The 13,878-nt window shown below is 38.6% G+C and overlaps 1 protein-coding gene across 4 annotated transcripts in view; it reads right to left on the reverse strand.

The window, feature by feature from the left end:
- Positions 1-13,878, reverse strand: part of LOC127425319 (adhesion G protein-coupled receptor B2-like) — a 327,159-nt gene that overhangs the window by 75,357 nt on the left and 237,924 nt on the right. For all 4 annotated transcript variants that reach the window (XM_051671167.1, XM_051671166.1, XM_051671165.1 and 1 more), the window contains exons 16-18: positions 7,866-7,969; positions 4,423-4,525; positions 3,203-3,353 (exon numbers count right to left, since the gene is read on the reverse strand). In XM_051671167.1, coding sequence (XP_051527127.1) covers positions 3,203-3,353; positions 4,423-4,525; positions 7,866-7,969 — 358 coding nt within the window. The remainder of the gene's footprint in view (positions 1-3,202; positions 3,354-4,422; positions 4,526-7,865; positions 7,970-13,878) is intronic.

The raw sequence follows: 13,878 nt of genomic DNA on the forward strand, positions 1-13,878 counted from the left end.
AACAAGACAATTAACCAATGAAAACAAGACATGTGAACATGCAGGGAAAACATGAAATCACATGACAAGGGAACCACATGACATGAAACAGGAACTAGAAATAAACTTTTCAAAATAAAAGACATGAAAAACATGAATTAACAAAATACACATGACATCATCAAGCATAGAAAGTCCTAAAAACTAGCCCTTCTACTTGTTGCTCTGGAAGTGGTGAGAATGAGTGATGGGAGAACTGGGAGAAGGCTCAAGTGGACTAACTAGTTTATACATTTCTTTGTTTGATGTCAGAAAACAGTTCTGCATCGCTGTATCAAAACAGTCAGCTTTGATGGTAACAGCTTTAAACTTTTATTTTTGGGAATTATTTGAATGTTTGTAACTTAAAAAAATAAAGATATTTTGATGTTAAAAAGAATATTTGAGCAGCTGATTCATTATGAAAACCACTTTAGTCCCTCTTTTCTGGTAAAAAGCTGCACAAAAGCAGATCGAACAGGTTTGATCATATGCCTCCAAGCCCAGCCTAATGTAATCACTTTTTGATTGTACGTGTGAAAGGGTTAAAGATTTTCCATGTCTTTTCCATATATATATATATATATGGAATATATATATAACAGTTAGTTCCGGTCCTCGAATCTGATTGGACGAGAGATGTTCCATGAGCACCGATGGTCTGACACCATCAGCACTCACGCTTCACTGTGTGTGTATCACTCCTCTTGTGTTCGTGCCGTTCTAAGCTAAAGTGTAAGAAGCAGTGCAGATGTGTTAAGTCAAGACCTACTGTTTGTCTTTTTTTTTTTTGACATTACATATGTTAGCCAGCAGGTGGTGGCAAAAGATAATTTTTGTGTGTAATATGAGCCAGTTGGTGACGTGAAGTGAATCGCTACTACACTACTAAAGCTAGGAAATAGCTTTAAACGGCTTTAAACGAACACCTTCAGCATTACAGCTCATCACAGCTGATAGACACAACAGACTAATTGATTACAGAACACAAGGCGCTTACCTCTTACCGGAGTTTCCACATTGGATACATACTGTTTAAAATGGCAGAGGACATTGCAGTTTCTATAGTGAATGACTCTTGCGTACTAGCTACCGCGAAATAGAGAGGAATACCCCCGCTTGGACGGCTATTTTACCACTGAGAAAGCTGATCTTCAGAAAGCTGATAGCATTTCTGCTTGGGAGTGGCAAGATCTCTCTCTCTCTCTCTCTCACACACACGCACACACACACGCACTCTCTCTCTCTCTCTCTCTCACACACAGACACACACGCACACTCTCTCACACACACACACATCCATCCATCCATCCTTTTTTATCAAATAACTTGTTAGAAACAGCACAAGCCGTGATACTATTTCTGAAGTGAAATTTTTGAATTACTAACGGAGGCTTGGACGCATCATTTGGTTTGAACCAGCAACGGCAGATTCTGATCCGTCGCGTAATAAAGTAGTTCCATGCACAAATGCGTTTTTATGACCGTACTCAGTTTTTCCTCATTTTTTAAAATTTACTTGTTCATTGAACTGTTGTATATAAGCAATATCACACTCGCAATTGTGCTATATGGCCCTAAATCAGCACTGCTGTGATTACCTATGGCACTCGGCCATAATCGTGCCTGCGGCCGAATCACAGCAGTGCTGATGTAGGGCCATATCGCACTCTTGCTCGTGTGATATTGCTTAAATATATATATATATATATATATATATATATATATATATATATATATATATATATATATATATATATATATATATATATATATATATATATATACACACACTGGCGGCCAAAAGTTTAGAATAATGTACAGATTTTGCTGTTTCGGGGCGAAATTGGTACTTTAATTCACCAAAGTGGCATTCAACTGATCACAAAGTATAGTCAGGACATTACTGATGTAAAAATCAGCATCATCACTATTTGAAAAAGTCATTTTTGATCAAATCTAGACAGGCCCCATTTCTAGCAGCCATCACTCCAACACCTTATCCTTGAGTAATCATGCTAAATTGCTAATTTGGTACTAGAAAATCACATGGCATTATATCAAACACAGTTGAAAGCTGTTTGGTTTGTTAAATGAAGCTTAACATTGTCTTTGAGTTTGTTTTTGAGTTGCTACAGTATGCAATAGACTGGCATGTCTTAAGGTCAATATTAGGTCAAAAATGGCAAAAAAGAAACAGCTTTCTCTAGCAACTCGTCAGTCAGTCATTGTTTTGAGGAATGAAGGCTATACAATGCTTGAAATTTCCAAAAAAACGAAGATTTCATACAAAGGTGTACACTACAGTCTTCAAAGACAAAGGACAACTGGCTCTAACAAGGACAGAAAGAGATGTGGAAGGCCCAGATGTACAACTAAACAAGAGGATAAGTTCATCAGAGTCTCTAGTTTGAGTGCAGGCCTTATGGGAAGAATTGCAAAGAAAGGTTTAGAGTGGGCAAAGAAACACAGACATTGGGCAACAGATAATTGGAAAAGAGTGTTATGGATCTTAACCCCATTGAGATTTTGTGGGATCAGCTAGAATGTAAGGTGCGTGAGAAGTGTCCGAAAAGACTACAGGAAGCATGGGGTGAAATGTCACCTGAGTATTTGGACAAACTGACAGCTAGAATGCTAAGGATCTGCAAAGCTGTCATTGCTGCACATGGAGGATTTTTTGATGAGAACTCTTTGAAGTAGTTTAGTTTATTTATTTTTTTTCAAATTGTAATAGTAATTTTTCACGTTATTAATGTCCTGACTATACATTGTGATCAGTTGAATGCCACTTTGGTGAATAAAAGTACCAATTTTTTTCCATAAGAGCAAAATCTATACATTATTCCAAACTTTTGGCCACCAGTGTATATAGGCAACTAAAAAGAACGATTCACTTGCAAATCAGGCATCACTATGGCTTTACTCTACACAAGGACAATATCTAGCCGATGATATATTTTATAGCAGAGCATAAGAAGAAAACGTGCATATTCACTAACTTTTAGACATTTCCATAACTTTTAGAATTGTATAAATTCCCATTAATTTTCCACACCTGCAAACCGCATTTTAAAATTTCCCTGATAAGTCCAGGTTTTCCATGACCATGGGCACCCTGGTTTTAATAACATCACTTTTGATCTTTTATGTACATTTTTGGTGTATGCATGCAGTGCCCTACCCCAGCCCAGGCACAGGAAGCGCTTGCGAATGAGGCGGGGCCTCATCTTGCCAATCACGGCCAGGTAGGACTGCCATGCCTCTGTCAGTACCCAGCAGAAAGAGGCCAGAAAAAAGAAGTGCAAAAAGGCAGCAGTCACAGTGCACAGCCCCTAAAGAGAAAGGGAAGAGAGAAAGAAAGAAACAGGGAGTAAAAAATGAGAACAGAATGGTGAAAAAATGGTGCAAGCTAAGCAAGTGGAAGCGCAAATGGCTCTCAGTTATTTGTTAGCAAAGCCAAGAAGGTAGAGAGACAGAGGAGAAATAAAGTGATAGAGAGAAGTGGTAAAGAGCTGCAGACATTAACGACAGTCCACTCTGAGAGAAACCGACTCTTTTTCACTGAGAGTGAAAATTAGCTTGAACAGCACGTTCCATCCTGTATTTTTTTTTTTTTTTTTTGCAGATGGTCCTTTTAAATGGAGTGAACAGACTTCAGAAATTGGTTAGTTACAGCTTGAATTCTGAGGAAAATGGCAGTCTGGAATTAAAGTATGATTTACTGGAAGTAAGCGGCAAATAGAAATGAGAAGCGATACACTTAGTATCTCACCAAGAGGTTTTATACAATAATGAGGCGCATATTCTCATGCTAAATACTGTCTCACTCAGCAAATGAGAAGGATTCTACACCATTTATGGTTCTGAAATTAAGCTTATCCGTACTTCTCTCAAACTAATGCCAATAATGAGAGTTTAGTGAAATATTAAGGCTGCTTTAAGAGGAATGACTCCTAGCAGCAGTTTCTTTGGGAGTCTTTGGCTTCCTTTGTAGCTCTAAGCGACACATTGAGTTTGAATGGCAGCACTTATTTATATGGAGCCTCTGTAGTCTATCTCACTCCCTCTCAGTGTGACTGACACGGCTGACACAAAGCTGACCCTCCAGCAGCATCTACACGTCTGTCTGCTACACACGCCCGCCTGGAAATGTGCCTATGACTTGCTTTTTCTCAAATTCCATCGTTGCCACTTACATAATGTCATGACAGGCTGGAGAGAGTACAAACACCATTTATCTGTATCAGACTACTGTCTCGAGGGAGTCTGGGCTCGCCCGGGAGGCGGCTTTGCCCTCATACATGGAGGTTTGAGAATGTTTGTCTTGAAGTTGATGCTTTTTAAAAATATTTATATCTCTCATAAACAAGAACAGCCAAATACATGCATGTACATATTTACCTTACTAAGAGTTTGGGACTGTCCCACCAGTATAAGCACATTGGAGGCCAATATGGACATGCAGAAGTTCACCAAGATGATGGACCTCTCTGAACAGATGTACCTGAAAATGAAAAAAAATAAAAAATAAAAAAAATAAAAAAGCACATATGCAGTGAGTGCACATTGCAAATATGATATTCAAAACCAAATTTAATTTCAAAATCTGTTTTTTTTTTTTTTTAAACAATGCTTTTGAATCTTCAGATGTACTATGTACAATAACCAATGTACTAGAAACAAAATGATGGCGATTTTGAAAAAATTAAATCAAAGAAATGTCATGACATAAAATGAAATTCTGCACTAATAAGACAATAATCAAATTAGCAAATCCCTTATGTTGACCACGTTAACTCCTTTGTACGAAAGGTCAGATTTCCTTGCTTCCATTTGAAACAATATCAAATCATGCTGCGATAACACAGATCATCAATAAAGCAAAATAATGACTTAATACTAACAAATTCTGACATTTATGTTATTTTTTATTTTATTTTATTTTATTTTTTTTGGTAACACTGTACAATAAGGTACCTTTTGTTAACATTAGTTAACAACATTAGTTAACATGAACTAATAATGGACAATACTTATTAAGCATTTATTAATCTTAGTTAATGTTAATTCCAACATAGTAATACATTTCTAAAATCTAAAGTTATATATGTTAAAACATAAGTTAATGCACTATGAACTAACGTTAACTAACTATGAACAATAGTATTTTTATTCACATTAACATTGACAATGATTAATAAATGATGAAAAAAAAATATTGTTAATTGTTTGTTCATGATACGTAATGCATTAACTAATGTTAATGAATAGAACCTTATTGAATAGAACCTTATTGTAAAGTGTTACCATTTTTTCATTTAACTTTCACCAAAAAAAAAAAAAAAAAAAAAAAAAAAACAATTGTTTGTAATATAATATGTAATTAAATAATATATTTAAGTAGAATAAATGCAAATCAGAAGCATTTTCTCAAGTGGTCTTAGAATTTTGGACCCCACTGTATTTAGAGAACTAATACAGCATAAACTGTTGAGCAGTTATGACAATATTGTGATTCTAAATCTCTGAGGATTTCTAGGTTTATGACATAGATGGTGCAGGATCTATTTATCAACTAAAGCAGGCAAGATTTTCATTTCTGCACTACATTGAACACTGACAACTTTAGCAGCATCTCTGATGACCAACAGATGAACCCCAAAACGGCTTCTTACACACAAACCAGTGAACAAAATGTCCTCATACACTATGTCAGCTCTAGCCAGCTTTACCCAGGAGGACAATGGCATTGTCCACTGGATCAATGGTCTGAGTGATAGGGGAGGCCAGTGATAAGCTTTCTAATAGCGTGGCAGATGCAGTAAGCTGGGAGACAGGAAGTACAATGTATGGAGAAAAATATCTGATTGCAGAATTTCTTTCCCACCTGCTGCATGGGATTCATGTGATAGGGGGTGGAAATTGTTTAGCTTGTAATGTATGTGTGATACATATTAGTATGCAGGCATCATACCATTTATAGAAATAGCTAAATGCTGTGTAAAGCACTAATACAAACCCAAAAACTATATATACAGTGGCCCAAAAAGTATTTGAGTACATAACCAATACTATATATATATATATATATTTATGGCATTGCATTAGGAAAACTGAATATCAAACCAAGTGGCACTGGCAAAGGGTACCAAAAGAAAAATTTTCAAGCAACACTCAACATTTCAAAAACTAAGTTTGTTAGTTTTTCAACTTTCTGATTGTTAAATGGTGGAACGTTTAAACATTACCAGCTTTAAAGTAAGCCTTTATCAACTGCCAATATATTAAAAAGAAGGACAGGAATATTCATTTTTATTACAATTTTTTTCTTTTCTTTTGTGCTCCACATAAGAATGAAAGGCATGTGGGGTTGAAATGATATAAGGGTGAGTAAAATTATGACATAATTAAAAAAAAAAATAGTGTATCTGTAATGGGATGAAAAACATCTGTGGTTACTCTGCTAGTAGTCTCAACATCAGATGGCATGCCCGGAATCCGTCTGATGCTTATAGCACACACAACTGGAAAAAGCTTTCTCAATCAAGTCAAAGCAAATCTGATTGGCTGGTTTGATGAAACGTCCATGAGTAGACGCACACAGGACGTTTTATCAGTCCACCTGGAAGCCATGTTGTGTTCACAAGTTTCCGCGTTGACAGAATGATGAAGAAATAGTCACAGAATTTGCCCAAGTTTGCCAGGTTAGTGACATCAAATCCTTTAAAGATATTCAGAGTTTCGTTTGAGGCACAGATCAGAAAGTAAAGTGGATATTCCCGAGCAGAGCTGCATTTTCTGCTTTGTTTACTTATGTCTGTGAAATTCTCTATAATGAGGCTTTCTGTGCCGTACTTAGGCTCTCTATACATTTTACGCTATTTTCCCGTGACTCGCGTGCCATTATATTGATTATTTATTTACCCATGTTGGTCTTTTACTTTGATACATAATAAAACCCCGCCTTTAAACACCCCGTAATGACAAAATCGACTGTGATTGTTCGCTTTATATGTCAGCTAGATAGCTTTCCCGGTCAAAATGGGTGGTTCTTGGCTAGATACCCAAGGCCTATGCCGCAGCCACTACTCTGCTAGGACACCTGTGTGAACTTGAGGGTCATTGACATCATATAGCCATTTAAAATGTACTTGGGTCCAGTTAGTTAAAAGTATTTGTAAAAAGTACAAAGAACTTAGTTCTGAGAAAAAGTGTATCATCATTTGTTTGATATTTTGGTATGTTTAAATATTTTTTGGGCAACTGTATCTCCACAGAGATCCATCCGATTTGCTGTTGTCACTTCACTGACTTTGATGCATCTTGCAGAGTGGAGAACATTCTGTGTCATACTTTTAAGGAAACAAATACTTCACAAAGCCATTGCTGCCCATTTTCTGGACATGGTGTTAGCAGGTCATGTGACTGTCACACAGGCCATCTGCCACACAGAGCTGTTAGCAGCCACGCTAGCCTTCACTACCTCTCTCCACATAATCCTGTCCTGCTACAGGCGACTCCCGCCATCCCTCATTTGTTCCCAATTATTGTAAATTGCAGTTTTGGCCAACTGTGGATCTACCACAAGCCAGCTGCTTGCTCTACTCCATTCTGGGCAACCCCACGTGGGATGCTGCAACTTTTAAAAAAAATTATCCTTGAAGGTGTAAGCGTGCCTGTAAGAGTGCCGGGAACAAAACTAAGGGAATGGTGCAAAAACAGCACACTCATATATTATTAGCAATACAGGATAGCAGAACCTTGAAGCTAAATTCAAAAAGGCTCTCTGCAGGTCTGTGCTGTGTTGTTGGCTGTGGATCAGTCAAGGGTATTATTGAACTCACCTCCAGAAGGCAGCATAAATGAGCAGCAGAATGAGAAGAGCCGTGCAGGATATGCCACAGCCCACCATGAGGGGCACAGACGGCATACTAGAGGGTCCCATACCCTGCAAATGAGGGAGAAAGAAAGAGAAGGAACCACAGAAGATTAATATGCAATGTTTATAATATAAACAACGAGAAATTTGCAGTCAGTTAGTTAATATCAGAAAATAAACATTGGGATGTCTTGTATTACCCTGCGATAATGACTGTCTGACTGTGCATTATCAACTTATTACATGAATACTTACCAGATAAATAAATAGAGTTGAAATTACTGTATCATTTAAGAAAGAAAAAAATAGACTTTATTATGTCAGAATCAAAAATTCCAGAGTGCCTTGTTATAGAGTGCAACAGTTCCTACCCACTTTTTATCCGTATTTGTAACGGAAATATTTTTCCTATTCATTTTTTCCATAGGGATTTAATACAATCCTTAAAAGAGTTCTAAGCCAAGAAACAAAGCAACCAGTTCCGAGGTAAATCACAACATTACAAACTTTGATTAGAAGCAGAGAAGTATTTGAAAATAATTTGAAAATTTTGTATTTAAAAAAGTATTTCTTAAATAATTAACATCTTTCTTAAAGGAATGTACTCAATCCCATGAAGAGTTGCAAATTATGTAGTCGTGTTAAAAACAATGTAAAAATATTGATTTAAAGCTGGTGATTATAATTATAGAATCAATATATGTAAAGTATATTGTAAAATATTTAGATCTGTACAAATATACAAGTCGTTTGAGAGTTTAGGGAGACTGACTTGATTGCTTCATTCACAGTGCATCATGGAAGTGTACACTTTGTTTGCCAAGATTCTCTGATTGGTGGATTTTCTCACTCAGGATCATGGATAGTGCAGTTCTTCACCAGGAATTGAATTGAATATTAAATATGTTTTTTGTTTTTTTTTAAGTTGAAATAATGTGGACTGATGGCTTCAGCAGAAGCATATATAATCAATTAACAACCTCAGAGCTCACGGTAGGTCTGTCTTCAAAGGTTTCAAAGTTATTGTTAAAAAATAAATTCCCCTATGCGGGGAAAAAAAAAAAAAAAAAAAAGAAGAAAAGAATGTGATTTTTACTTGCGGAATCATACTGTGTTCTATAATCTGATATATGATGTACCAAGATCTGCATACAAATATCAAATAAGAAACTGGTCTGTAAAAGCTTTACAAACAGCTTTCAAGGGCAGAGTAGCAGGTTGGGAGAAGAATAAATAGTAAACAGAAAACAATACAGGATGGTTGAAGAGAGAGAGAGGATTACATTTCGCTCAGGTTAAAGCAAAAGGCCAAGGGTCTTCTTTCCAAATAGCCATATGACCTTTTTTTTACCCTTTTCTCTCTTACTCCAATTTTAATTTTCTCTCTTTCCCATCTGGTCAGAGCTAGATTCTCTTTTTAAAATGGACATTCCATCCACATTAGCTCTTTGACACTTGTGAGGCCCTTTGCCCCACCTTATTAAGCATCTCTGCTGAGAGAAGGGTTACTACAGGTGAACTCAAGCCTCAATGTTTCTGGATTACTCCTCCTACTATAGTTCTACGTAACCTCATATGACCACTCAGGTAAGAGTTCAATTCAGAGTTAAATTTTACGTTATATGCACAAGTGCAACGGAAAGCTTCTTTCCTTTGCTTCCACTCAAAGGCATTAATAAATTAATCTGAATCGCATAGAACACCACACATGACCAGTGTGGATATTCGTTTCTATGGAGAGGTGTTGATGTCAATGTCATTCAACTTCCTGTCCAATCTTGAAATAAGTTTTGTATTAAATGTCAATTTGTAAGAAATTAAAAATGTTATGGGGTAATTTACTGAGAATGAATTGCTCCCACTGATAGCATTTTTTTTTTTACTAGTGTGCACTGTCTGCATTGTTTTAGCATCAAATTCACTTAAGGAATCATGCAATTCAGGTAATGGTGCAAACACAGCTAAAATTTAGTGCTGAAAGCAATTTGCATGGCACAGTTCCCCATCTTGCCAGACGGTTCTGAGTGCTATGTTGTGCAGGATGCAGCAGTCTACCATGACCTGGCATACTTTACTGGGTCTGTAGCATTTCCACTGTGATCCAGACACCTGAATCGATTCTTTAAAATGCTCAAAGTGTGCTTGACTACACCGCATCTACAACACTCTTCTCTATCCTTTGATCATTATTTGCTTTATAACTGCTGATCAACAGAAAATGTACACAAACAATAATTGTATTGTAAATTCAATTCTATTTACTATGCATACAGTGCATACTTGCATAAAATTGAGTCGTGTTTGTAAAAAAAAAAAAAAAGGTATAGACCTGGCGCGGTTCTAAACCAGTGTATTTAGCACCTGGTTAAATTGGATTGCAGGTGGTCAGTGAACAAAACGCAGGTTTTTGTGCTGAAATAACACATGCAAAAGTGGCAGAACAGTTTAGTGAATTTGCACCTTTGAGGTGTGTGTCCAAGTCTTCCTTTTGAGCTAGTGCAGCATGAGGATCCAGAGAAAATGTATCTTCACTGGACCTATTACAGCATTATGTGAATTGCAGGGGGTCTAATCACTCAGGCACCATTGTGTTAATGGGCCCTATAACCAGCCCTTTACAGAACACCATTATAGTGGATGTGAACGCTATCAGGTCACAGTATTTTTCTTTGAAACTACAAAAATACAAGGCCTCCTGAAACACCAGATAATTCTCTGGGAGTGAGAAATCTCTGCTGCTTGATGTAGCACTACTTATTTTGACCTTAAAATGTATTATTGTAACTACACCACAATACTAGAAGGGGTGTAATTTCAGAAGTGCAATCTCAGTGCCACTATCGCCTCCAAACTGAACTGCAAAAGTAATCATGTTTTCAAACAAATTTAGAAAACTCCCTATTTTATGACATTTTGAGAAAATTGTTACATTATAAACATTACATTATGTGCAGTTATTACGTTATGCTTTATGACGTTATGAGTTGCTACACTCCCCCTGTCTTCCACTGGATGACCAGATAGATCCACCCTAAACTTACACCATTGGGCTAGACAGGCACAAACAGACCCATATTTTGATAGTGCCACAGAACCACAGTGTTACACTTTTAGGTAAAATTATCCTACAAATGGCTTACTTAAAGTTGACTTTATTAGGCTGGGATATGAGAACGAATTTTAACATTCAACAAATTATGCACATGAGCTTTAACATCCCTGATAGCCTTTTACATTAAATACCTAGGCCCAGACAAAATCTGCTTTTGTACTTCCTGTGCAGATTTTGGGGGGAAATAATTCTGTCCTTCTGTTCTGTGGAAATCTGCTGGTTAGCATCAAAAACCAGAGATACAGCATCAGGGTAGGTGCTTTCATAGCTCATAATATTGTTGGGGGCGCACATACATGACAACAGATGGAAATTCTCTGTATAGATGTTATTTTAACAGTGAAATATTCCAGGTTGGCGCCACAAAATCTCTTCAGATTTGTATTTGATTTATTTATTTTTTAATCAAGATTTTCACATGACATATGCCACCTTATTTTCAGATACCTTTCTATCAGTTTGGGGGGGGGAAGAACAGCATATGGGTTTGAAATAACAAATGAGTAAACCATGAAAAAGTATATATTTTAGATTAACTGTCCCTTTACCCCAGGTTGCTCTAGAGGGGCTGTTCCGGTGATGATGCTGATTCTAAGATTATTTCTTAACATTACTGATGACTATAGTTTACGGACTCAGCAGTCTCTCAGCACTCATCACAAGTAGATACTGAGATGAGACGGGAAACGTTGGATCTAATTGCAGGCTTTTAATGAGGACAGTGAAACAAACAAATGTGAACTCATACAGCAAAAACAAGAACTGAAAGAAATTCAAAACTAGAATACACACGCACGCATGCACAGATGGCAGTGATGAGGGCAGTGCATTGTGGGAAATGTAGTCTGGGAAAACACTTCAAAATAAGAGTCCTAGGAAACATGAGGGAGACAGACTGTGACATGACCCCCCCCCCCCCCCTTTAAGGGGCGACTCCTGGTGCCCCAAAGATGGCTGAGGAGGGCAGGAAGATACAGTGAGGAAGGGAACCCGGAAGATGACCAGGATGCCAGGGAGGAGACCCCACGGCAAGGATTGGGTCCAGAGGCCTGGGAGGTGGCCACAGGGCTGGGACAGGGTCAGGCGAAGGAACAGCTGGAGGAGGGGTAGGCGGAGCCGCTGGAGGAGGAGTGGGAGGAGCTGCTGGAGGAGGAGCCGCGGAAGGTGGGCAGAGCCACGAGAGGCTTGACAAAGGCGGGCGGAGCTGTGGGAGGCTCGAGGGGCGATGCCATGGAAGGCGGAGCCGTGGGAGGCTTGAAGGGCACTGGCAGCGACTGGGGAACGACCTCCGTGGTCATGAGCACTGCAGCGACTGGGGAGGTGTCCTTTTCCTTTTCTGGACCACTGGGAGCGTAGTTACGGGAGCGGGCGGGGCCACAGGCATGGGCTCTGGACGGTTGAGGCTACAGGCGTGGGCGCTGGCTCATTGGTCGTGGCAGGCGTGGAGCAAGGAGCCATGGCAGGCTTGGAGCAAGGAGCCGTGGATGCAGGTTTTGGCCCAGGGTTCCCGCCATAATCCACTGTGAAAGGGGAACCGCAATGTTCCAGAGCCTTCTCAACATATTCACAGAGTGTCCAGTGAGGATCAGCTGGAGGCATTAGTTCCTTCAGTGCACTATTCAGACCGGTCCGGAAGAAAACCACCAGAGAGCGGTCTGGATAGTGCACTAAATTCACTAATTCTAAGAACTTACGGACGTGATCCTCAACTGGACGGTCCCCTTGCTTGAGAAGCGGACTTCTGACAGCTGCTAGTAGATGCTGAGATGAGAAGGGAGACACTGGATCTAATTGCAGGCTTTTAATGACAATGATGACAGTGAAACAAACAAACATGAACTCGTACTGCACAAACAAGAACTGACAAAGAAATGCAAAACTAGAGGGTATATATACATACAAGGGCTAATGAGGAAATGGAAAACAGGTGAGAATGATGGGGAACAGACGGCAGTGATGAGGGCAGTGCATTATGGGAAATGTAGTCTGGGAAAACACTTCAAAATAAGAGTCCTAGGAAACATGAGGGAGACAGACTGTGACAACTCTATTTGTTCCTCCATCAATATTTTGCCACCGTTGCCTTCAGCTTGCTCACAGGGGTTCTAAATACAATTATTATTTAATTATTTAATTTCTATACACAATTTACAATCATATTACAAATCAAACTACACAATGATCACTTTAAGACTTTATAGATATTACAGTTTCATTTTTGTTAATGCATGATTTCCTGTAAAGCTGCTTTGAAACGGTGTGTGTTGTGAAATGCGCTATACAAATAAAAATGACTTGACTTGACTTGAATACATCTGCAGCTGCTGTTTAGAGCAGATGGTGAATTGGCTTGAATATGAAGTCCTCATTCATGCACTTACAGCTGAATTGGCCTCTTGGAATGGAATGGTTAGGCTTTCACACAAAACATTTATTACTAAACAACCTTAGTGTACAAAGACTCCCTAAGCAATGTGTGTGGCCTGTGTTGTTGGTCTACCCAGGGTATATATTGTGTGCACATCTGCTCTCTTTGAGTTTATGAGTGTGTTTGTGTACAAAGGAAAGGTTGACAGGGGAAAACGAGGATATAAAAACAGTCCAGCAAATGGGATAAAGCTTAGAGCTGGTGAAGGTGTGCATCATTAATAGCTGCAGTGTTTTACTCAGGCTGGCAGGTGCAGCCGTAACAGGTGGCACTGAGAGAGGAGCTGCCAAACTTTCACTCTCATCTTTTTCTTAGCCTATTGTCCTTGGCATTTTAATTGCCAACATTATGCCTGTGCCTGCTTCAGTTTGGCAATTTTGAACGACGCGGTATGCCAGCAGCCTGAAAAATGACTATAGGTGGTTGTGTCTTTCAGAA

This window comes from Myxocyprinus asiaticus, chromosome 34 (genome assembly GCF_019703515.2).
Source record: "Myxocyprinus asiaticus isolate MX2 ecotype Aquarium Trade chromosome 34, UBuf_Myxa_2, whole genome shotgun sequence".
Taxonomy (NCBI): Eukaryota; Metazoa; Chordata; class Actinopteri; order Cypriniformes; family Catostomidae; genus Myxocyprinus; species Myxocyprinus asiaticus.